Raw genomic sequence first — 24,066 nt, 5'->3', positions numbered from 1 at the left:
GACCAGGAGGCAAAAGGAGCTGCTTCGGCCGCTCCCTCTCCATTTTTCTCCCTTTCCTCGTCTCCGCCAAGCCCGGTGCAAAGCCCTCGGGGGCTGCGGACCGCCTGCCTCTCCGCCGGTAGGAACCAAAGCTCTTGGGGGAGAGTTTCCAGCCGGGGCCTGTTCGCGGGTGGCCCGCCCTTTTCACTGTGGAGGAGGCCACGGGGCTGCCGCCATGGTGAGAGCGGAGCGCGGGACGGGGGCGGTGGGACGGCGATGGGGATGGCGATGGCGGGATGCGGGCGGGACGAGGAGGGTGCGGGCGGCTGCGTGGACCCCGCAGTGAGGGAGCCGCCGTCGGGCCGCGGCCGCCCCGCGTGTGGTGGAAGCGCCGGCCCCACTGACCGCGCCGCCCTTGTGCCCACAGCCGCAGAACGAGCACATCGAGCTGCACCGCAAGCGCTATGGCTACCGGCTGGACTACCACGAGAAGCGGAGGAAGAAGGAGGGTCGGGAGGCGCACGAGCGGTCCCGGAAGGCCAAGAAGATGATCGGGCTGAAGGCCAAGCTCTACCACAAGCAGCGGCACGCCGAGAAGATACAGATGAAGAAGACGTGAGTGTCCCCCTCCTCGCTGACACTTTCAAGTAATTCTGAGGCTTGAAGGATGAAATGTTGATATCGTTATAAAGAGCTAATTATTACTTGGGTCACACGTTATACTCTTCAATAGCGCGCAGGCCGCAGAAGGAAAGGGGCTTTGCCACAGTGAACACATTTCGTGCTGTTTCTTTTGTCAGTGAACGTTAACAATTCCACCACTAGAGGCATTCTCCAAGAGAAGTAGTGTTTAGTTGGGACAGTGACTTATGTAATTCCGACAAAAACTGAATGCATTTACTTAGAGATTTTACATCAGCTGCTAGTGTGGCAACAGGCAATAGTTTATTTCAATGGTTAATAGAAGAAATACAGTAACATACACTGTTTGAGCAGCACGAGGCCTGTCTTCAAGGATAAATTACACTATCAAGCATAGACAGCTGCAAGCATTTTACTGGAAATATTATTTGTTGTCCAGAAATTGAAATCAAATCTGTTAACAGTATCCTTCACTGCTAATGAACTTAATAACTGTCCACCATGTTGGGTTTGTTGTTTTCAAAGTGCAGTCAGTTATTTTCCTCTGCTACTTGTAAAAATAGTGGGTTTATTGACTAGTTTGTAGGTCCTTTCTACCCCAGTCAATGGCCTCAAAATTAACAAAACTTTACCTATTTTACGAACACACATTCCTCATATTTGTAAGCATTGCTATCAAATCTCAGAAGAGGAGTGGTATGTTATTTTTTTTGTCAGAGAGGAAGACTGCCATCAATCAGCATGCTTGGCTGTTTGCTTTATGTCATTCAGAAATTCCTTAAAACAGAGGCATGTCTTATGTTCCTGTCTTGGCAGGAAGTGACAAGGTTTTATGCAGTCTGTCAGTTGTTAGATTAAGTGAAATTACTTGTTTACCTTGAAAATTATTTAAGATTGTTTCTTACATATAAATACGTAATTTTTTACAAATACCTCTTAAAAGAAAAATTTGAGCATGCATAGGATAGGGTGAAAGGGCATGTCAAAAAATAATCCTTTTTTTTTCCTTAATACTGTTTTTTTATCTTTGCAGCATTAAAATGCATGAGAAGAGAAATACAAAACAAAAGAGTGATGAAAAAACACCCAAAGGAGCTGTACCAGCATACCTGCTGGACAGAGAGGCCCAATCCCGGGCCAAGGTTCTCTCTAATATGATCAAACAGAAAAGAAAAGAGAAAGCTGTAAGTAGCTGTATCAAAGTTCAGATAACTACAGTTCTGACGATGGCCACTTTTTGTTGCTGATGCTCAGTTTTCTTAACATCCTACAGGCAAAGACTAATTAAAGCCTGAAACCTTGAGTAACTGAGTAGTTTAGGACAATGTGAGCATATGCAATATCTTGATTTTCAGAACTTTAAATGCTTATTAAAATAAGAAGCTATGAATTGTATTATAAGTACAGTCTACCACTATGTTTTAGGGAAATTTTATGTTATGCTTTGGCTGTCCACTTTTCATTTAGCAATGTGACATGTTAGAATATTGACCTTTTTGTTTTCCCCCACTTCCAGGGCAAATGGGAGGTTCCTGTGCCAAAGGTCCGTGCACAAGGAGAAACAGAAGTTTTAAAAGTGATTCGTACAGGAAAGAGAAAGAAGAAGGCCTGGAAAAGAATGGTTACAAAAGTTTGTTTTGTTGGAGATGGCTTTACTAGGAAGCCTCCTAAATATGAGAGATTCATTCGACCAATGGTAATATTTTTGAGCTTTAAACAACATTTAAGTAATAATTCTTAGGACTTAACTGCTCTGAGTATCTGTGGTGAGGGATATTTCTAGTGCACTTCATACACGGTAGAACATGCTGTAGATGCTGACATAGAACATTCCTGTTAGTTTCCTTGCAGAAATCTAACCTACTACTACTACTCGCCTGACTAGCATGAGTGTGGGGAGATGCCCCGTAGTCACAGCCTGTGTGGAAATACCTGCTTTTATTCCTGTAACTTGGATGATGCCAAGAAGTTAAAACTATGAGCTCTCAAATCTTAATCAAAGGTATTTTGAATAACTTATGAAATTGGAGGCATCTTTGTCAAGCTGCTGTCATTCTCTCAGCTGCAGAAGCCAACTCTCTTGAAGACTCCAGAACCTCCTCCTTCTGGCTTAAATAAGGTTGAAGCACAGTCATGACCATATGCAAGGGAAGTGCTGTGGCTTCAGCCTGATCTTGCACAGCTACAGGAGCAGTGCCTGGCCTCCCTCAGCCTCAGCCTGACAGTGCACAGGAGGAAAAGCTGGATTCAGTGAGATAGTGTAGTTTTTACGTGAATACCAGTTCTTGTTTCCTAACAGGAATCAACAATCTCTGTGCAGGCTGCCTCTTGGATTGTACCTCATTACTAGTTTGATGGTATTGCACAGAAGCCTTGTGTAGTTTTTTAGGGACACACTAAAAATTATGGTACTTAATGGTAAAGTACGTTTCACAAAGTGCAAGTGACTAGATAAAATTGCTATGCAGATGAGTATTTAATATGTTACAATACTTTCTTCATGAAAAAGAAACCATCTGAAGTAGCAAGTATTATTCTTAAGATAGTATTAAAAATTTTTATCCTGAAAATATACATTGAAAACTTTGTCTTGTCATTAATCAGGTTTTTAAGTAAGTCTGGCATTCTGTAGTAGGTAGACAGCATTCTGTATTATAAGTTGTTTCATTGTTCCCAATCTCTCAGAACATACAAAGCTGAGGACATAAAACTGAAAGTTTTTGTCTGGATCAGTCATGAGAGCTTAAAGCAAATACTAACTCATTATAACATTCCTTATGCAACAGGGGTTACGTTTCAAGAAGGCACATGTGACACATCCTGAGCTTAAAGCTACTTTTTGCCTACCTATACTTGGTGTGAAGAAGAATCCATCTTCTCCTTTGTATACAACACTGGGTGTAATTACCAAGGGTACTGTCATTGAGGTGAACGTGAGTGAGCTTGGCCTTGTGACACAAGGGGGCAAAGTTATCTGGGGTAAGTAAGTTTAACTAGTTATACTGCTGAACTGCTTTTAAAATTTCGAAGTCTTCATTGCATCATGTATTTTTAAGACCTCATCCTATAGTCATAATTGATCCACTGTTAAATGTTAGGTTTGGGCTGCAGCAGAAGCAACTACTAAAAATACTCGCTTGTAAGTGTTAATTTTAGGCTTTCCTTTCACACTTACAGATTCAAATTAGAGGAAGTTCAGAAAAATGATTCAGCTGACTTTCCTGTGTCATATTGAGCAATGGCACAGGTCTGTAAAGACTAACTGTGAACTATTGTATTATAGTTTCCATGGAAGTTGTGTAGGGACATCTTAGCCAGATTCTGCACTTGGATGGGGCAACATTGGTTTTGTGTATAGAATAGGGAATGAGAGGCTGTAGAACAGCATGGCAGAAAGGGACCTGGGTGTCCTGCTCCAGTGGCAAGTTGAATATGAGTCAGCAGTGCCCTGGCAGCCAGAAGGGCCAACAGTGTCTTGGGAGACATCAGGCACAGCATCACCAGCTGGTGTAGGGAGGGGATTGTCCCGCTCTGCTCTTGTGGATTGAACTTGCAGACATTAAAAATTTAACCTATGTGATCTTTCAAGCTGTTGTAGACATTTAATTCCCTTTTCTCCTTAGGGAAATATGCACAAGTAACAAATAATCCAGAAAATGATGGCTGTATTAATGCAGTTCTACTTGTTTAAGTTGAATTTGATACCAAGCCTTAGACATGGGCTCCTACAAAAGAAGTGGATTTTCAACAATTTTCCAAGATCTTTGGAACTTTCAACCATTCCAGAAGAAGCTGGTGAGGAACCTAAGCCAGGAACAACTGCTCACCTTTATATATTTATTATGTTCTCTTGGCAGAACACTGTCCAAATAAAGAGATTCAATGTTCATGTTTTGCTCATGTGGTTTGTGCTCATCCAGTTTGAGGGCACTCCTTCTCTTCAACACCATAAGAAGGAAACTCTCAAATGCAACTCTCAAGACATTGTAGAAGCCTGAATGTGGCTACTTTTGCTTTGGATTTTTTTGCATTAACGAAAGTTTAAGTCTACAAGTGGTCACACATGCAGTCAGCAGGTTAAGTAGCAGATAAAATCAGAGTAGTTAAGGTTGAAAGGGATCTCTTCAGACTGTGTAATGCAAGCCCCCGTTTAAAGCAGAGTCACCTGTAGCAGGTGTCAAAGGATAACCTAACAGTCAGGTTTTGGGTGTATCCAAGGGTGGAGATTCACTGCCTTCCTGAGCCACCTTAGCCAGTGTGTGTCCAAGCTTAGTTTAAACAGCTTTATGTTTGAATACAGTTTCCCATATTTCAGTTTATGCCAACTAGGCACCAGTGAGTTTTGATTCATCTTTATACTGTGTGGTGATGCATGCCTCCTCCTCAGGCTGCTATGTGATCTTCTTAGGTCTTGGTCTCAATTAACAGCTCCTGTGCAGGTAAGCTCCCCTCCAGTCCATAAACAAGAACTTCTGATGCCTAACAAGCAGAGGGATACAAGAGAATCCTCAATAGTCTTTGACCATAACTTACCCGAATCGTAGCCAGTGTGGAACAATATTATTATTACTGGACTTTTGGAAAACAGTAATTCTTTATGGCCTGGATGAAGACTGATTGATGACAAAAGTCAGTCAACAATGGCCCTAAGTAAGGCCCTTTGAGCTCTTGTAGGATACAGTGGGCTGACCAGCATCCCCCTGTCAGTGGAACACCTCTTGGAGCTCACCAACTTGAGAGTTTGCAATACTCAAGAAGACCACTGCTGTTCCCAAAAGCTGTTATCAGGGCCTGGGCTGATAGTCCTTCACACTCCTTAGGGCTCAACCCTCACCCTAGAGAAATGTAAAGCCATTTGAGTGTTCACTGAAGTCAAGGGGAATTTTAGCAGATAACTTTGTATATATGTGTTTATATATGTGTATGCATGTATATATCTATATATACACACACATTTGTGCATGTGAATTGATTTAAACACTATAGCAAGTACAGTGGAAGCTGCAATCTCAAATCTCCAAGTCATTGTTGAGTAAATCCTATTGAATCACTTTGTAAATGGTTAAATTAGTCAGTGATTAAGTGCTGCCAAATTCTTAACACATAAACCCTTGACCAAGTCTGGAACTAAGACTGAACTCAGTCATATTCCATAAGGACTTTAGTTTGGCATCCCACCCGTAATGGAAGGGGAGTACCCAAGATTCATAAGTACTTGTGGTTGAAAGGAATGACAAAAGTCAGGCTTCACAAAAGCTTATTAAGTTTTATTGGTAAATTACACACTTAGCATGGAGATTGCTGTTAATCCCTGATCTCCTAGTACAAACACACACCGGTGGGGTTTGGATAAAGGGTAGGTTGAAAGTGGGGAGACACAGAGATGAATTAGAGAGGAAGGAAGGGATCACCAGTGTTGCTGCAGCTGGTTGGGTGTCTGGGTCTTGGAGCATGTGCACACAGACTTTGTGGAGTCATGGGGTTAGCTCAGCCCTATTCCTGCACCTGCGCTGTGCTGTGCTTATGCCCAGGAGCTTGAAAAAGGATGTTTGTCCCAGAAAAGTGCTGCCCTACCTTGATAGACCCCCATTTCCAGCCACATCCAATTCTTTCTCAGTGTGTTATTACGAACAATCCTTATCTACTATGTTTCTACAAAAGCAAGGGATCCATCTCTGAACCTTATGACTCAGCAGGAGAATCTTCCTTACTCTTTTGCATTCTCAATCTCTGTAAATAATTTTAGATTGATTCTAACTCAATTTTCCTTTGTATGCTTCATCTACCTAGTAAGTAACACATCAATCCTCACCATCAAACTTTGTTAAGTCACACTTTTGCAAATTTATATTAAACCTGTTTTTCTTAGTACCTTTGACCGTGATTCTTTAGGCAACCTAAAGCACTAATTTGTGACATACACCTCCCTCCCACCAGGTATTTGTACACAAAGTAAGATCTTCACAAACTTTCTTTTCTCCAGGCAGAACAACTGCAACTCAGCCTCTTCTGCAAGAGATGCTCCCCCAGTCGTGTTTCAAATATGGAAGGATCACTATGGGCTGTGTCAAGCTAGTTGGTTCTGTCCCATCTTAGTAATTTTTCTTACATGACCTGTTAGAGACAGTACTTTAACTATACCACAGAACCTTCTCCTGTTACAAACTGTTTAATTAGTTTACCACACAGCCCTAGTCTAGACTTAATAACTTACTATGATTTTTACTTTGCACAAATGACAAGTGATTTGAAAAGAAGAGTTACAAGCCAGTAAGTTATCTGCTTGGAGAGAGGGCATTTTGTTATGACAGATAATTCTCCATTTAAGTTCTTGTTGCTTTACCCTTTACTGGATATTAAAAACATGAACAGAATAATTTTCTACAGCTGTCTTGAAGAAAAACTTTACTATATTTTGTGCTATAAATATATATATATATACAAAAAAGCACATCTTTCCTAAGATGTATAAACAGGGATCACTGGTTTAGAAAACATCTAACACCACTTTTGTTAAAAAGAAATTTAGAAGTATATCCCCTAATAAATAGTATTTTAGAACAGTCATGTAAAGCAGGGAAGCTGAAACTTACACCTAATTTCTTGCTAAATGTTAGTAGTGCCGATGACATTGTAAATTATCAATTTGATTATTTACATCTACACATGACCTGTTGGCTCAACAATTACTGCACTTAAGGCATTTTAATGTACTGCACTGTAGGAAGTGCATTACAGCATTTCTAGTTGGCTTGTCTATAGCAAACTCCATTAAAAACTGCCAAGTTTACATCATCCTGCATAACTGATATAAACAACAGAATCCATACTGTAATATAAAGAAGAGCCTATTCTGCTGCTTTTTAAAAAATAAAAGTCTGATGCATAAGCTAGTAACAGAAAATTGTTTTAACTGATAAAAGATTTTTCAGTTAATAACCTTTGATGTTTTAGAACTCCTTTGTAGCAAACAGATGGTAAAATAACAGTTCTAGTGAACTGAACCCCTTTAAAATGTGTTTCCTGTATAGCAGAAAGGACTCAAATACTAAAAACCAAGCAGAAAAAGTTTAATTACTACTTTAAACATTTCAAAAGCAGCCAAGGCAGTACTAAAAAAAACGAAAAATTAACACTAACAAGACAAAGGTACAATACTATGCAATAGTAACACAAGTTTCATAAGATTTATAAACACAGTTTCACTAGTTTAGAAAACATCTAACACCACATTTGTGAAAATAAATTTAGAAGTATATCCCCTTGGAAACAGTATTTTAGAACAGTCACTTGAAGAAGGGAAGCTGAAACTCAGACTATACTATGTGTAATTTGATACTATGTGTAAGTAGTGTCAATGACATTATAAATGATCAATTTGGTTACTGACATCTACACATGAAATGGTACAAAAAAGCAGCAAACCAGGTCAGATGTAATTTAAAATAAGTTAAAGCACTTCTGAAGTAAGATGTATTCACTTCCATGCAAAGGGCTATGGAACAGTAGAACAGCAAACAAGAATTCTCCATGAAATTAAAACTGACCAAGAAAGAATGTGGGAGAAGCAGTACTAAACAGACATTTTAACAGATGTTTGATTCAAGTACAAAACCACTTAGCATTTAAGTGCAAGGCTGACGTCACAAAATGTTCTTTAAGCTCTATTCCTAACCTAAATAAAGCTCAAAAATAATGCTGCTTGCTTTCACCATACACACATAGTTTCATAGCACGTTGTATTCAACATTTGTTACAAACTTGTATAAAGTTGATGGTCTAATCATTTGTCGCTGGTGCAATAGGATTTTAAAAATTATTTAGGAGTTTGATGGTAATAATAGATCACAAAAATTTTCCAAGCTTATAAACTGCTGTTTTTCCCAAGATAAACACTCCAGTCAATACAGTTGTCAGACATGTTCCCTTACATAAATTTAACAGAATGCACAGGCTATTGAACTACTGTTTCAGTAGGACAATCAGTACAGCAATAAAAGCATTATGAAGTCAGTATTTTGACTTTGCTACTCTATTTACTGCAGAATGATTGATGCCAAAGAAGTTGTTATAGAAATAAAATGTGGCCTTTGGTTCAAAGTACTGCTGTAATCACAGTGTCCATTTTTCAAGACTGTACTGGTTATCTGAATTTCCAGTTGCGCTGCAGCAGCCCACCTGCTAGACATAAGCGTCTGACCATCACCTATTACTGCAGGTACCCTAGATTTACAGAAGTATCTACCCAAGAGTATACTGTAAATATGTGAATTTCAGTTCACTATTTAAAAATGACTCACTGAAATATCAGAAATTTGACTGTTTTCACTAGAAGCCACAACTGTCTTAATATCATAATCTCTGTAATATTTATGTACTCCCTATGCAAATGTCTCAAAGTTTTACTGAAACCATTCCAACTTAGCCTTGAAAAGTAAAAGCCAGGTGAGTGAAATTACCTTCTCATGAACAGTTTCCCAACCTCACAGGGAATATAAGCAATAAACACAGACATCAAAAATACAGCTAGGAGTAATTGAAATAACTGGGGCTCACTTTTCATAAGCAAAAGAACCCTTAACTTTTTTGAAAGTGTATCAACTGAAAAATCGGCAGATTAATCTTCAGTAAAGCTTGCCCTAAGATGAATTGCAGTATATTGTATATAACCCCTCTTTTTGGGCCATCAGTCCTCACAAATCCCAAACTGTTTGCAATGCAACAGATGGGTAGGCTAGCCCCTCCGTTTTTTTAATGCAACTAATCTCAGCAGTAAAAGAGAAACCATACAGAAGATAACAGAAGTTTTCTCTTCTATGCTTTATATAAAAAGCTTCATGAGTTTTAGAAATCCTTAAGGTTCACTTGACTGTATTTACCCACAAACAGGAAAAATCTTGAATATTTATCAGTTATGGGGTTCATAAGGAGTACCTTATGTACTTTGCTAAAATATTTTAGCTACACACAAGTTCAAGAAACCCAGATTTAACTCAGTAGTCTCATGCACCCTGAGTTTGAAGTTAGGCAACACATTTTTTTCCTATAAGCTGATCTTAACAGATTAAAAAGGAGCATGGGACTTCATCAGCTAAAAGAAATGTTTTGACTGCATTTTATATAATTAAAATATCTTATAAGTAGAATTAAACTGTATAGAAGTCCAAACCCAGGTTCTTTATTACCTTCATAAAGGGATAAAAGACTGCATTGCAAATATTCAAGTGAAGCTTTGAAGGTTTTTGTCCTGTTTATATGCTTTTTCAAAGATGAGTGAACTAGTCTTTCACGCTGTCTCAAAAATTGAGGTAAAAGTGAAGCTTGAATAGTTGTACCTCAATTTTTGAGACAGCGTGAAAGACTAGTTCACTCATCTTTGAAAAAGCATATAAACAGGACAAAAAATGATGTGTGATTTCCTGTTCTTAGAATAACTGTTCTTTTATTTCTGAATTTTTAACCCATTATGAGAGGAGCTTTGTTTATTGAAAAGAAACGCATAACAAATTAAGAGTAACTTACATGTCTGTGACAAGTGAAATATGCGGTTTGTCAGGAGAACCTCAGGAGGGAAGTATGTTTGGAAAGTCTGTTTTAGTTCTATATGCATATAGCAAAGTCTGGTTGCTGCTTTTAAGAAAAGTTGTGAACTGGGAAGCATCATCCCAGGAACTACACTCAGGTTAGAAAAAGAAAGTGACAATCAGAAATATTTGCAGGCTATCACCTGCTAATTCCTAAAGGCATGGAAGTTTGGCAAACAAGCATTTGCTGAATTTGGGGCGGTCCCGTGGTGTAATGGTGAGCACTCCGGACTCTGATCACAAGGTCGTGAGTTCGAGACTCAGTGGAGACCGTACTGGGCAGTTCAATGCCTCCCTGCCATCTGATCCCGTCAGATCTCAGATGCTAAGCAGGGTCAGCCCCGGTTAGTACCGGGTGCTGTAGACAGTCCTGAGGACTTCACTGTCACCGTCCAAGCTTGTTCGGCTGTGCCAGATGGACCTTGGGACTGAAACGGTGGGGCCACCTCACCTAAAAAAAATCCACTGTGCAGGCTCGAAGGGCACACCCATGTGGGGAGAGCCCTTCCCAAATCTTCGTTCGCAAAGTTTGGCCATACATACATACATACATTTGCTGAAACACCCACTAATACACTAATGAATGTCACAACTACCTGAAATGTCAGTGCTCACAGGAGTCACACACCTGGCAGACACAACATTTTAATAGTTACCCCACAGCACCAGCAAAGTATTTGGAAAAAAACAAAGAACCACTTCCATTCAGACCAAAACAAGATCAAAAGTTGTCATATCCTTTTCCTGTAACGCAACAAGTAATCAACTATCCACTCAAGACATGCAGGTAGTTAGGAAGAAAGTTCAAATGATTCCATATGTAGTCTATACTCCATACACTCTGGCAAAACTTAAGCTTACCAAAATGCTTGCTTTGGAAGCCACAAACAGTTTATGGCATAGGCATCTCTTAATCTTCACACAAGAAATCCATTACCAGAATCAGCTATGGTAAGTACTGTGCTGTTTCTGCTGACCCAGCTGTTTCAAGTGATTCTCATAGAAGACAAATGTTTGTGTTGCATTTATCTACTTGTGCCTGAGCTACACCTTCTTGTATATTTTGAGACCTACAGAATTTTACATTCTTTTAATCTCCTATGAGAAAACCTCTGGGAGGCAAACAAGAAGCAAGGAAGGACTTTTCTTGCTCTGCTTCTTTCCACGTTAGAGAACATAAAGTTACTTAAAAAAAGAATTAGCTGTAGTGATGTCTAGTATCATGGCCATCTATGGGACTTTAAGGGACCTTGATAGGGCCAAGATTTCATACTGCATTTTTCTTCCAGGACTATCACTTAAATACACAAACTGTTCCCTTTGATAGCGTAACAGTGTTTCTTCAGCATGTATGCTTTTATGAAAGGAGGAGACTGGCGATTTACTTTCATACTATGAAGAAGTTCTATGTCTAGTGAGAAAAGGTGATGAACACAAAAGAAAGTCCAACCCAGAATTTTAAAGACACATGTCCTGTGCCTGATATGGTTTAGTTACACCCTAATGTTTTACACAAAATAGCTTTCTTATAAATAAACTAATTAACGATCAATATTTCATTTTTAAGCTGGCTTTCCTTTTTTCTTGGGTGGACCTTTGTAGCCTTTGGCCTTTCTTCGCAAGTTTCTGCGATCTACAACGGGTACCTCAATTTCTGCTTCCTCAGAGCTGCTGTCAGCAGCCCGCTCTGCCACTGTCTGCGTGTAGTGATCCGTCTGCTCTGTAGACTCTTCTGAGGGCTCTTCCAACTGGTTCTTCTGGCCTTCCTGTCCAGAGGGCTGCTGAAAAGAAACACCTTCAAGTTCAACCACTATCAAAGAGCTCTGACTCAAGGCAACAGGCGCCTCTTGCAAGTTGTGCCCTGCTTCCTCATTTTGAACTTCCAATGAGGCAGGTAAGTTTTCAGAGAGAGCTTCTTCTGCCGTTTCAGTTACCGCAGAGTTGGGCATGCCATTGTCAGAGAGCTCTTCCTTTGAAGCTGAAGCAGCTGCATTTTCAGTGGTGGTCTTTTCAGATTCTTGCTGTTCTCCAGTGCTTTCCTTCTCTACTGATGTTACTTCTTCAGTCAGCACTTCTGAATCATTTTCATTAAAAACCTGCAGGTAGAGGGAAAGGATGCCAAAACCATCAAAGGGACAATTAACTGAAGATGCAAGAGGCTGAACAACAATTGCCCCAAGCCAGCAACCTCAGACGATACTGTGACATTCAGCTTTTTTTAATACTACACAGAGATTCAACAAGTAAGTCCTTTCCTCCTTTTTGCACTAGACTATTTCATGACCTGCATTTGGTATCCAGAGTTACTCTCTGATTTTCAAATTATTCAGGCACAGTATTCAGGCACAGTTAAAGCATTCTGAAATTAATCCCCAGGGGAAAAATACTTTATACAAATACAATTATGATTTTTGCTAGCATATAACAACCTGCTTTTGCACTAGAAACAGAAAACAGTAAAACCTGTGCTCTAGAAAGGTATTTTAGCAGTAATTAATTACTTGTACACCTCATGAGGCAAGAATTCCTAGACAAAATAAGGATGTGGCTTTTCTCTCATAGTCAACCAATATTTTAGTGAGAAACAGCAGTTTCATTACACTGTCAAGGCAAACTTTAGCAAACGTATCTTTCTTTTTGGTTATCACATGTACATATGTTCTCATTCTGCATATTGAAACAGAAACATTAGTATATTCTCATTGTGGATTTACATCCTTTGGCCTAAATAATTGCTTCTCCCAAAAATTTCATATCTTGTTAGGGGCTACTTTCTATCTGTTACTTAAGGAAAAAAAAAACCCTGCAAGATACATACACACTAAAAGCAAAATGACTTCACATTTTGTTTCACTTCTCTCACCTTTTCTGACACAGTGTCTTCTGAAGATTTTGCTGGAGACTCAAGGACTAATGGAACAAACAGTGTTAAGGGTTCTTTTTCTTGACTCTCAGACTGCAATTTTGACTCGTCACTTGGAACTTCATTTGCTGTTTCCTCTTCAGCCATGAGTGAAGTCTTATCCGTTTCTTCTGTTACCTCACCATTAAGAGGTTCTGATGGAGTGTCCTAAAAAAACCCCACATCTGTAAGTCAAGATTATGCCCAGCTATTGTTTCCCAGCACTAGTGGGTGTACCTGTGATCTAAATATGCAGCTTAATGTGAGAAGCAGATAGCTCAGGTACCCAGAAATGTGTACTTAGAAGGCAGAACTTAATGCAGTGTAGCTAACTTAACCAGACTATTGGCTTGGTGTTGTCACCTGCACTAAATTTCTGGCCATAGCTTACACTGTTAAAAGCCAAGCCAAGCAGTTTTTATGCATCTCACATGCATGAATGCAGAAGTCATCCCCTGACCCAAACACAGTGTAAGATCCACTTTCTTACCTATTAGTAAGAACATAAAACCTTGGAATCATTGCTAGGCACAAAGGATACTCAGAGATTTAAATTCAAGATGTTAACAAGTTGAAAATAAAAGCTGGATTTAAACTTGATGTTTAAACCCTACAGGCAAGTTTTAAGGGGGCGAGTTGAAGGAGTCAAGAGAAGTCACTGAAGCATACCAGCTATTGGCTTCTTGATAAAGAGGTTTGTTTGGTGTTTTTTTTAATTAGAGATACTGGATCAGATCTTGACCTTACTCCAGTTCTCTGGAATTTCAGATTAAGAGAAATCAATGAAGAAAATTAGGTTGGTAGACAAGCTAGAAATTCACCTTATTGAAGATCCTATAAATTCTATCATTGAAAATACATACAATGGAATATTCCCTGAAACTAATTCTATACTAGTATAAGCTTCCCAGATACAATTCTTAAGGAAGCACTGGAGCAAAAAATCAAATTGCTGATGGTCACATGGATCAAGGTAGCAAGGACCATATTTAACAGAAATTGTAGTTGTATTCCAAACATGTCTGCTATTGCCACCATATCCAACTCACCTCCTTCTCATTCTGTTTCTCAGGGAGTGATACATGTAGCTCCGCTTCTAACACAGGCTCATTCTCATTTTCAACAATTATTTCCTCATCCTTCTCAACAGTATCTACCTTAGGTACTTCTACCATGTCTTCAGAGCTTTCAGATGTGTGGGTTAGAAGTTCTGGCCTGCAGCAGGTATTAAGATAAATCTTTTAATCTTTTAGATTAATACCTAATTTCAGTGATCTCAGCAGGGAAATTCTTTCATGACCAGTGTATTGGGTATGTGTGGCCAGGTTTTGGCAGCAGGGGTCTATATAAGGCTTCCCCATATCTGACAGAGCGAAAGCCAGCTGGCTCGAGGACAGACCCACCGCTGGCCAAGGCTGAGCCAACCAGGAATGATAGTAACACCTCTGTGAGAAGACATTTAAGAAGGGAAAAAAAAGTAATTGTGCCCCTGAAAATTGCAGTCAGAGAAGAGAGGAGAGAGAACATGTGATCAACTATGCAAACACCAAGGTCAGTGGAGAAGGAGAGGGAAAAGGTGCTCCAGGAGCCAGAGCTGTTCCCCTGTAGCCCACAGAGCATACCATGATGGAGCAGATCTGCCCCTGCAGCCCATGAAGGACTGTAGGGATAGAGGCCCATCTGCAGCCCACGATGAAGCTCACACGAGAGCAGGTGGATGCTCAAAGAACGCTGTGGCCCGTGCTGGAGCAGGGTCCTGACAGGGACCTGCTGATCCATGGAGAGAGGAGCCCATGCTGGAGCAGGTTTCCTGGTAGGACTTGCGGCACTGTGGGAGACCCACGCTGAAGCAGCCTGTGCCTGAAGGACTGTACCCCATGGAGAAGTGACCCATGTTACAGCAGCTTGCGAAGAACTGTTGCCCATGGGGTGGACTCACACTGGAGGAGTTCCTGAAGGACTGTTTCCTGTGGGAGGGACCTGACAGAGTCCAGAGTAATGAATCCTCTCCATGAGCAGCAGCAGAAACAACCTGGGATGAACAGATCATAACCTCCATTCCTTGTCTCCCTGCACCGCTGGGCAGGAGGAGGTAGTACTTGAAAGGAAGGAGGGGTGCAAGGAGGGTGTTTTTAAAATTTATTTTAATTTTCATTCTTCTGCTCTGATTCTGTTAGCAATAAATTTAGTTAATGTCCCCACTCTGAGTCTGTTTTTCCCCTTGATGGTGATCAATACCCAGTCCTTATCTCAATTCATGGATCCTTTGTTGTATTTTCTCTCCTCTATCCAGTTGCAGAGAGAGTGAGAGAGCGGTTTTAGTGAGGACTTGGCATGCAGCCGGAGTCAACCCACTACACACCATTTATGAAGTGCAGTATCACATGCTTACTGTAGGAAATAAGAATCAAGAAAACTTATGGCATCTCAAAATGGCTAACTCCCAACTAGAAAAATTGCTTTAGCAATTACAAAATGATGATATCTGTCTCCCATTTTATGAGAAGTCAGAAATTTCTTCAAGTTTGTTATTTTAAATTTAGAAAGTAGCAATACATTACATATTTGAAAGCCACAACGGGGTAAGAAAAGCAGCAGCTTCTTCTTCCCTCCATCACACACACAGTAGAAACTGTTTAAAATTTTGGAATTATTAAAGCATACAATATATAAAGCAACTAAGTATCTATAATCACTGCATATACATATATTTAAAAAACCATGACTGGAAAATAATTAAAGGCATTAAACACATCATAGCTGAAGATGTTTCAACCAGCTACAGATTATATTAGCAAACAGATGGGTAGTAACACTAACTCAAATATTCAGTACTGTTTAAATGAATTGAAACTACTACATACAAACAAAAAGTATATGCAATAGATTTGCAGGAGTCTGCTTTCTGATGTCATAGTAAAGGCAGCATTGGACGGTTTCATCCCACATGCCAATCTTGAGGTGATGACACTCCATAAGAAAGTCCCCAACAGAAGACCCTGTTTCACTTGCTGATGAGCATGGAAGGGAAGAACCAGGCTGAAATCCTGTTCTGTTCCCTTCAGGATGCCTCTTAGCTCTGCTCAAAAACACCATGTTACACATCTTAGAATCATAGAAGAGAATAGAGTCGATTGAGTTGGAAAAGACCTCCGAGATCATTGAGTCCAACCCTTGGTCCAACTCCAGTCCATTTACTAGATCATGGCACTCAGCGGCACGTCCAATCTCCATTTAAAAATTTCTAGGGATGATGAATCCACCACTTCTCTAGGCAGCCCATTCCAATGCCTGATTACTCTCTCTGGAAAGAATTTTTTTCTGATCTCCAACTTAAATTTCCCCTGGCAGAGCTTAAGCCCATGCCCCCTTGTCCTATTGCTGAGTGCCTGGGAGAAGAGACCAGCCCCAACCTCGCTAGAACTTCCCTTCAGGTAGTTCTAGACAGTGATGAGGTCACCTCTGAGCCTCCTCTTCTCCAGGCTAAACAACCCCAGCTCCCTCAGCCTCTCCCCATAGGGCTTGTGCTCCAGTCCCTTCACCAGCCTTGTTGCTCTTCTCTGGACTCACTCCAGCACCTCAATATCCTTTCTGAACTGAGGGGCCCAGAACTGAACACAGTACTCAAGGTGTGGCCTCACCAATGCAGAGTACAGGGGAAGGATCACTTCCCTGGTCCTGATGGCCATGCTATTTTTGATACAGGACAGGATCCCATTGGCCTTCTTGGCCACCTGGAAACACCGATGGTTCATGCTGAGCTTCTTGTCAATTAGTACTCCAAGGTTCCTTTCTGCCTGGCTGCTCTCCAGCCACTCTGTCCCCAGCCTGTAGCACTGCAGGGGGTTGTGTGGCCAAAGTGCAGGACCCGGCACTTGGCCTTACTGAACTTCATCCCATTGGAATCAGCCCATCTCTCAAGTCTATCCAGATCCCTCTGCAGAGCCCTCCTGCCTTCCAGCAGGTCGATACTCCCTCCCAGCTTGGTGTCATCAGCAAATTTGCTGACGATGGATTCCATCCCCTCATCTAAATCATCAATAAAGATGTTAAACAGGACTGGACCCAACACAGACCCCTGGAGAACACCACTGGTGACCGGCCGCCAGCTGGATGCAGCTCCATTCACCAGCACTCTCTGGGCCCGACCCTCCAGCCAGCTCTTAATCCAGGAGAGGGTACACTTGTCCAGGCCATGGGCTACCAGCTTTTCCAGGAGTATATTATGGGAGACAGTGTCAAAGGCCTTGCTGAAGTCCAGATAGACCACATCCACAGCCTTCCCCTCATCCACCACGTGGGTCACCTGATCGTAAAAAGAGATCAGGTTGGTCAGACAGGACCTGCCCCTCCTAAACCCATGCTGGCTGGGTCTAATCCCTTGTCCACCCTGAAGGTGCTGTGTGATTGCACTCAGGATGAACTGCTCCATAACCCTGCCAGGCACGGAGGTCAGGCTGACAGGCCTGTAGTTGCCAGGGTCCTGCTTGCAGCCCTTTTTGTGGATTGGGGTGACATTGGCCAACCTCCAATCATCTGGGACCTCCCCAGAGAGCCAGGACTGTTGGAAGATGATGGAGAGCGGTTTGGCAAGCTCTTCTGACAGCTCCCTCATCACCCTGGGATGGATCCCATCTGGTCCCATAGACTTGTTAGGATCCAACTGGCTCAGTAAGTCAGTAACTATATCCTCCTGGAATACAGGAATGGTATTCAGCTCCCTCTCCCTGTCTACCAGCTCCAGAGGCCAGTTGTCTTGAGGGCCACCTGTCTTACTGGTGAAAACTGAGGCAAAGTAGGTGTTAAGTACCTCAGCCTTCTCCTCATCTTCCTTAACGATATTTCCCTTCAAGTCCAACAGAGAATGGAGGTTTTCCTTGCCCCGCCTTTTGTTATTAATGTATCTATAAAAGGACTTTTTGTTATCCCTCACTGAATTGGCCAAATTTACTTCAAATTCCACTTTTCTTTCCCTAATTTTTTTCCTGCATGACCTAGCTCTATCTGTAAATTCTTCATAAGTAGCCAGCCCTTTTTTCCATAGTCTGTACACCTTTTTTTTTTTTATCCCTGATTTCTTTCAGAATCTCCCTATTTAACCAAGCCGGCTGTCTTCCCCTCCGGCTGGCCTTTCGGCACACTGTATAGTCTGTTGCTGTGCACTCAAAATTTCCTTCTTAAAACATGTCCAATCCTCCTGGACCCCCTTGCCTTTAAGGGTTTTTTCCCAGGGTATGCTCTGAATCAGTTTTTGGAACAGGCCAAAATCTGCCCTCTGGAAGTCCAGAGTAGAGGTTTTAATGGTGGCTCTCCTTACATACCTGAGGACTGAAAATTCTATTATTTCATGATCGCTGTGCCCCAGGCGGCCTCCAACCACTACATCATCTACCAGCCCCTCTCTGTTTGTGAACAGTAGGTCTAGCGGGGCCTTATCCCTGGTAGGCTCATTTACCAGTTGATGAAGGAAATTGTCCTCTATACACTCCAGGAACCTCCTTGACTGCCTCTTCTCTGCAGTATGAAGGTCCCAGCAGATATCTGACAGGTTAAAGTCACCCACAAGAACAAGGGCTGGAGATTTTGAGACATCTGCCAGCTGCTTGTAGAACAATTCATCTCCATCATCCTGGTTGGGCGGTCTGTAACAGACACCCACAAGGGTGTCAGCCTTGTTGGCCTTGCCCCTGATTCTGGCTCACAGGCACTCAACCTTGTCACTCCTGACCTCAACTTCAACAGTCAAGAGACTCTCTAACATATAAAGCCATCCCTCCACCTCTCCTTCCCTCTCTATCCTTTCTGAAGGGCTTGCAGGCTCCCATAGCAGCACTCCAGTTGTGAGTCATCCCACCATGTTTCTGTGACAGCAACTATGTCATAGTTTTCCTGGTGCACTATGGCTTCCAGCTCCTCTTGTTTGTTTCCCATACTGCATGCATTGGTGTACATGCACTTCAGCTGGGCCATCCTTCTTTAAAGGAGCAGCAGCACCTTATTGGCTTAATTTTGCAAGGCCCAAAGTATTAACAATATCCAATATCAGACTAGTCCTCTCACATAGCACTAGCCAATTATTAGCAGTGACAGGGCAGAGCATTTCTCAGCTGTGGCAACATCAAACTGCACCATTTAGCATGTCTGAACCAACTTAGGGCAGCACACAGATCATGCAGCACAGCAGTACTGTATCTGTAGCCCCACAGAGCAATTTAAACACAAAAATTAGGCTGTATCTGGCTGAAGACTTCAACTTCAGATAAAAAACTCCACAACTCATTTTGTTTAAAGAAACCTAATGGAACAAGTTTAAGTCATTTCACAGAAAATAATCAGGTCATCTTCAGTTCTTCAAAAGAGGTTTTTGGGGGTTGCAGTGGGTTCCTTGGAAGAGAATGACAGTGAGAGACACATACTGAACAGGGTGGAATGTGCATAGTGTGAGCAAATAGACAGATTTTTTTATTTACTCAAATATACAGAATTTTGCTTTCTGGATGGAACCCAGTGCAAATTAGTACTCCAAGCTCTGGCTTGTAAGAATTGTTAAGGCACACAAGCCATACTACTCTTCACATCCACATTTGACAATTATTCCACAGAGTAACATCACTGAACCTGGAGATGCCAGTTTTTTTCAGGATGTAAAACTGAATATGATGGTTTAAAATTTTACATATACAAAGGGGTTTATTTGAAGACATACGGCTCCCTATGATCCTTGTTATTAAGTGAAAGCAATAATCAATTCCCAAAATTAACAATCACAGTTTATTTTATTGCAATATGCCCCCATAACAACAAGTCTGGAAGGAAAATCTCTTCAAAGACCACACAGAGTTATATTATCATAAGAAACTCTTGGAAGAATACAGGTATTCTTACCATTGCGCAGACTCAGTTGTAACAGAACAGTCTCAGCCCTCATTGTTTTCTTACTGCTAGTTCTAGTATCTGCTGAGCTTTCAGAGATATGACATTTTGAAGCACTCACTCTTCAGATGATGCCTGACTTCTCTTTCTCACATCAGACTTTATTTTTAGTAGTTTTAAAATCAAGCAAGTATAACAGGAAGTAAGCAGAAGAAATACCAGTAGAACACTACGAGACATTGATGCAGTTTGTGGCTGCCCAAGCAACATAATAAGAAGTCACTTAAATACATGCTTCTGGTACCTGCTTTTGGACACAGGAAGAGCATTTTCCTCATTTTCTTTGGAAGTTTCAGGTCCAGGTCTCTGTCTACTTTTATTTATCCTCTGACGTTTTAATTGACTGCTTCGTGTCCATATGGGAGCAGGAGCTATGTTAGGATCTTAGAATGAAAACACAAAAAAATCCCAAAATAAATTCAATTGAACAAATTCAGTTTAGCATTTGTGTATAATTTCCCCACCCCCAACAGTTTATTAACAAAATGGAGTCAAACTAAACAACATTTCATTGTGGTACTTTTTTTCTGAATAATATCTTCATCAAGACTCCTAACAGTTTTATCTGAATTCCCCTACAAGGTTTATGAGTTGAACCTCAGCGCCTTAGAGGAAAGCATTTTTATACACTTGAAGTGTTTTTATACACTTTACAGATGAATACAGCAGATGGAAAGCTGTAACTACTGATCTACATTAATTGCAATACTGATAATCAAGGTTATTTTTACCTTCAGATGTGCTTGCACGGACAGCTGTTGATTCTTTATCTATTTGAGAGTCAGCCTGTGAAGCAAAAGCAAAGCTAATGTTACTCTAAAATTTTCTGAATTGACTAAATATCTTCATTTTCTTACCTGTGGTTGCATGTTTCTAGATCACTATTTCATAGTAATGATGCTATGGAACAGCAGCTACAATAATTTTTAATTTATATCTCAGTATCTTATCTCTTGACAAATTTTAATTTTTTAAAATATTATCTTTATGTCATGTATGACTAATTCTTCTGTTTTACTTCTGCCCTCAGTATAGAAGACTTGAAAGTTACCTGTCAGTATAAACAATATTACCACGCTTTTTCCCTAACAATTCTGTTCATAACAAATGTACACATAATTAAATGATAGAAGTCTTTTACTGTTTGTTCCCCCTTTCTGCATAAACCCATGGGACAACAATACAGGAGCTGGCAAAATTTATCTGCAAAGTTTTATTTTTATACTAGTATTCTGTTCTATAGTTTTATTTTTGTCATGACATGAAACAGAATATAGCAGCCTATGTTAAAAAAAGAAATGTGACAAGAAAAGACAGAACAGTATTTCAGCAGTAATGCAGGTTGCATGCATAGTCAGCCCAAGTCTGGTTAGGTCAGAGTTCCCTCTACCTAGAGCTCTTCTATCTCTTCTTCTTCCACACCATCCTGATACTTGGAATTTTTTCTGCAAGTTAGCTAAGGATTCAGCACTTGATACTCTGGAGTACAAGCTGTACACATTAAAATAAAGTTATGCACATTGCTCTTTCTTAACTGCTGGAAGTAACCTGAAACTGGCAATAATCAGCATATTAGTTCATTTTTCCATCCTTACTTTCAGTACCATGCAAGAAGACCAGCAAAAAGTGAGTAAGTCTACATTCTGCTATTTGAAATAGTTTCAAGTGAGCTTTAAATACATCAGAATTTGTAAACTAACAAATTATTCAAATATCAAAACATACAAAATAAAAAGCAATAAATGAAAGGTGAAAATGAAAGCTGGGGAATGTTTTTTCCTGTTTTGGGGAAATATGGGGTATTTTATTTTCTTTGGTGGTCCACCAGTTTTCAAAACATTGCAGAATTGGTTATAAGTACTGCAGATACCAATTATAGAGCTGCCAGCAATTATACCAAATTATGAGGAGTTTTGGAGCACTTTAGTATCTACTTTCTTCTTCCTTTGAAAAAAGCCAAAAGACAAGGACTTAAGTTCTTAACTCACAGCAATAACAAACATAACTACTACAACTCTGGGGTTTTTTCCTCCAAATATATCCATACAAGTCTACAACCAAAACATGCATTCTTTTAGATTATTTTTCTGATATGATCATTATTGGAAACTGAACCTAGAACTCAGAGCTGATGCTTCAGACATTGTTAGAAATGAAAGACAGCTTTTGGTCATGGAGAGAGTGAAAACATCACTACTTATCTGTCAGTTTTGTTTTGGGAAATATTCATTTTTTTCAACTAGAAAAAGGGATGCTTGACTTACACTCCAATTCTAAATTTAGATATTAATAGCTGAGAGTGTTAATTTACCCATGTTTAGTTATAGCACTGACTTCTATGAAAGCATGGTCATGTCAATACTACAGATTCTTAAAGCACACAAATCCATGTTCATGGTATTTGAAGCTACAAATTATTGTCATGCACACTGTGTGTGGCTTCAGAACACAAATGAGATAGAGAACCAGCTCCATAACATTAAAATACACAAATATATTCATGACCACATATCCATATGTAGCTGAAATCTGGCTGAATATCAAGTACATACAAAGAAAGTTGCAGTTCTTTTGTATGGACAAAGTATAACTCTGAATGCAAACTTAACACTTTCCATTGTACTGAGCTATGATGTCAATGTGCAGCTCTAAACACAGCCTTTCTAGACAGTTTAATCTGAGAGACAGTTGAAATAATCTCCTTTATATAATCTGCTCAAATTACAGACCCCGACAGCTGCAGGTACAGTCTTGCTACATTCATAGGGAAATCCCATCCGGCCACAAACACACACAAATTTTTAATCTCAGTTCAGCCATTGGTGTTACACCAGTGGGAAACATTACACCCACAAAAAAGTAATAAAAGCATTTGTCTTTTATACAGAGTATGGACTTGAGCCAACTCAATTATAATGAGATGGACAAAAATAATTTCTCATAATTTGTTTTTCAGTAACAACACAATCAAAAAATGTGTACCTACACTTACCTGTGTCTCCGGCTCAGACCTCTGTCCACTTGCTTCAGATACTGCAGACGGACCACCATTATCCTCTGTCTGCAAAGTCTTATTTTCCTTATTTGAGGCCTCTTCTGTGAAGATTTCAAAGAGGAAACAGGGAAATAGAAAATTGTAGTACTTTTATATAAAAATTAACTATCTATCCTGCTTTCAGCTGGGATTTTCTTCCTAGTAGTTGGCACAGTGCTGAGTTTTGAATTTAGTATGAGAATAAAGTTCGTAACAGTGATGCTTTGGTTGTTGCTAAGCCATGGTTACCCTAAGTCAAAGACTTCTCCGTTTCTTGTGCTCTCCCAGTGACCAGGTACACAAGAAGCTGGGGAGAGGACACAGCCAGGACAGCTGATTCAAACTGGCCAAAGGGATATTACATAGCACAGAATGTCATGCCCAGGATATAAACTGGGAAGGGCTAATGACTGCAACTGGATTGTGCATCAATTATCAAGTTTTATTTCTCTGGTTTTGTTGTCTCCCTTTTCATCACAATTATCATATCACATTTATATTTAATTTTATTTCAATTACTGAACTGTTCTTGTCTCAGCCCAGAGCTCTTACATTTTTTGTAGATTCTCCTCCCTACCCTGCTGAGGTGCAGACAAGCAGGACATGGCACTTAGTTGCCTGTCAAGCATGAAGGAAAGGTATCCCTTCAAGGAAGACATTCCAAGTCACCACGGCAAGTGGACCACCATAGAGATAGAAAGATGACTTTACCATAAAACAAAGTAAGATCAGGGAACCTGCACAGGTGATCCAGTTTATAGCAATAAAATACCAAGATGGATTTCATCAGATTGCAACAGATGTGATCAACAAAAATAACAGAAATGTATTCACCAACTAGTAAAAAAGAAAATGCAAGCTTTCTTAGGCACTGTGTGGTTTTAGTGAATGGACATTCTAAATGACAGTCTGATTACTAGCCCTCTCTATCAAGTGATCCAGAAGAACTATTTCACATGAGGCTCTGAGCAACAAGAAGACTTTGAACAATT

The 24,066-nt window shown here is 40.4% G+C and overlaps 2 protein-coding genes across 3 annotated transcripts in view; one reads left to right on the top strand and one right to left on the bottom strand.

The window, feature by feature from the left end:
• The first annotated feature begins 108 nt into the window (after window positions 1–108).
• NSA2 (NSA2 ribosome biogenesis factor) lies at window positions 109–4,510 on the top strand. Its single transcript, XM_071580825.1, has 6 exons — window positions 109–217; window positions 407–594; window positions 1,655–1,805; window positions 2,138–2,317; window positions 3,408–3,600; window positions 4,245–4,510. The coding sequence occupies exons 1-6, from the start codon at window positions 215–217 to the stop codon at window positions 4,310–4,312; spliced, it is 783 nt and encodes a 260-aa protein (XP_071436926.1). The 5' UTR covers window positions 109–214; the 3' UTR covers window positions 4,313–4,510.
• A 5,436-nt stretch (window positions 4,511–9,946) lies between these two features.
• Window positions 9,947–24,066, bottom strand: part of FAM169A (family with sequence similarity 169 member A) — a 39,919-nt gene continuing 25,799 nt past the window's right edge. For both annotated transcript variants that reach the window (XM_071581343.1, XM_071581342.1), the window contains exons 8-13: window positions 23,033–23,136; window positions 20,772–20,826; window positions 20,285–20,423; window positions 14,157–14,322; window positions 13,069–13,275; window positions 9,947–12,301 (exon numbers count right to left, since the gene is read on the bottom strand). In XM_071581343.1, coding sequence (XP_071437444.1) covers window positions 11,768–12,301; window positions 13,069–13,275; window positions 14,157–14,322; window positions 20,285–20,423; window positions 20,772–20,826; window positions 23,033–23,136 — 1,205 coding nt within the window. In that variant the 3' untranslated portion in view covers window positions 9,947–11,767. The remainder of the gene's footprint in view (window positions 12,302–13,068; window positions 13,276–14,156; window positions 14,323–20,284; window positions 20,424–20,771; window positions 20,827–23,032; window positions 23,137–24,066) is intronic.

The sequence above is a fragment of the Pithys albifrons genome, chromosome Z (genome assembly GCF_047495875.1).
Source record: "Pithys albifrons albifrons isolate INPA30051 chromosome Z, PitAlb_v1, whole genome shotgun sequence".
NCBI lineage: Eukaryota > Metazoa > Chordata > Aves > Passeriformes > Thamnophilidae > Pithys > Pithys albifrons.
Note: the sequence above shows the minus strand (reverse complement) of the source record. Positions and strands in the feature narration are given on the sequence as shown.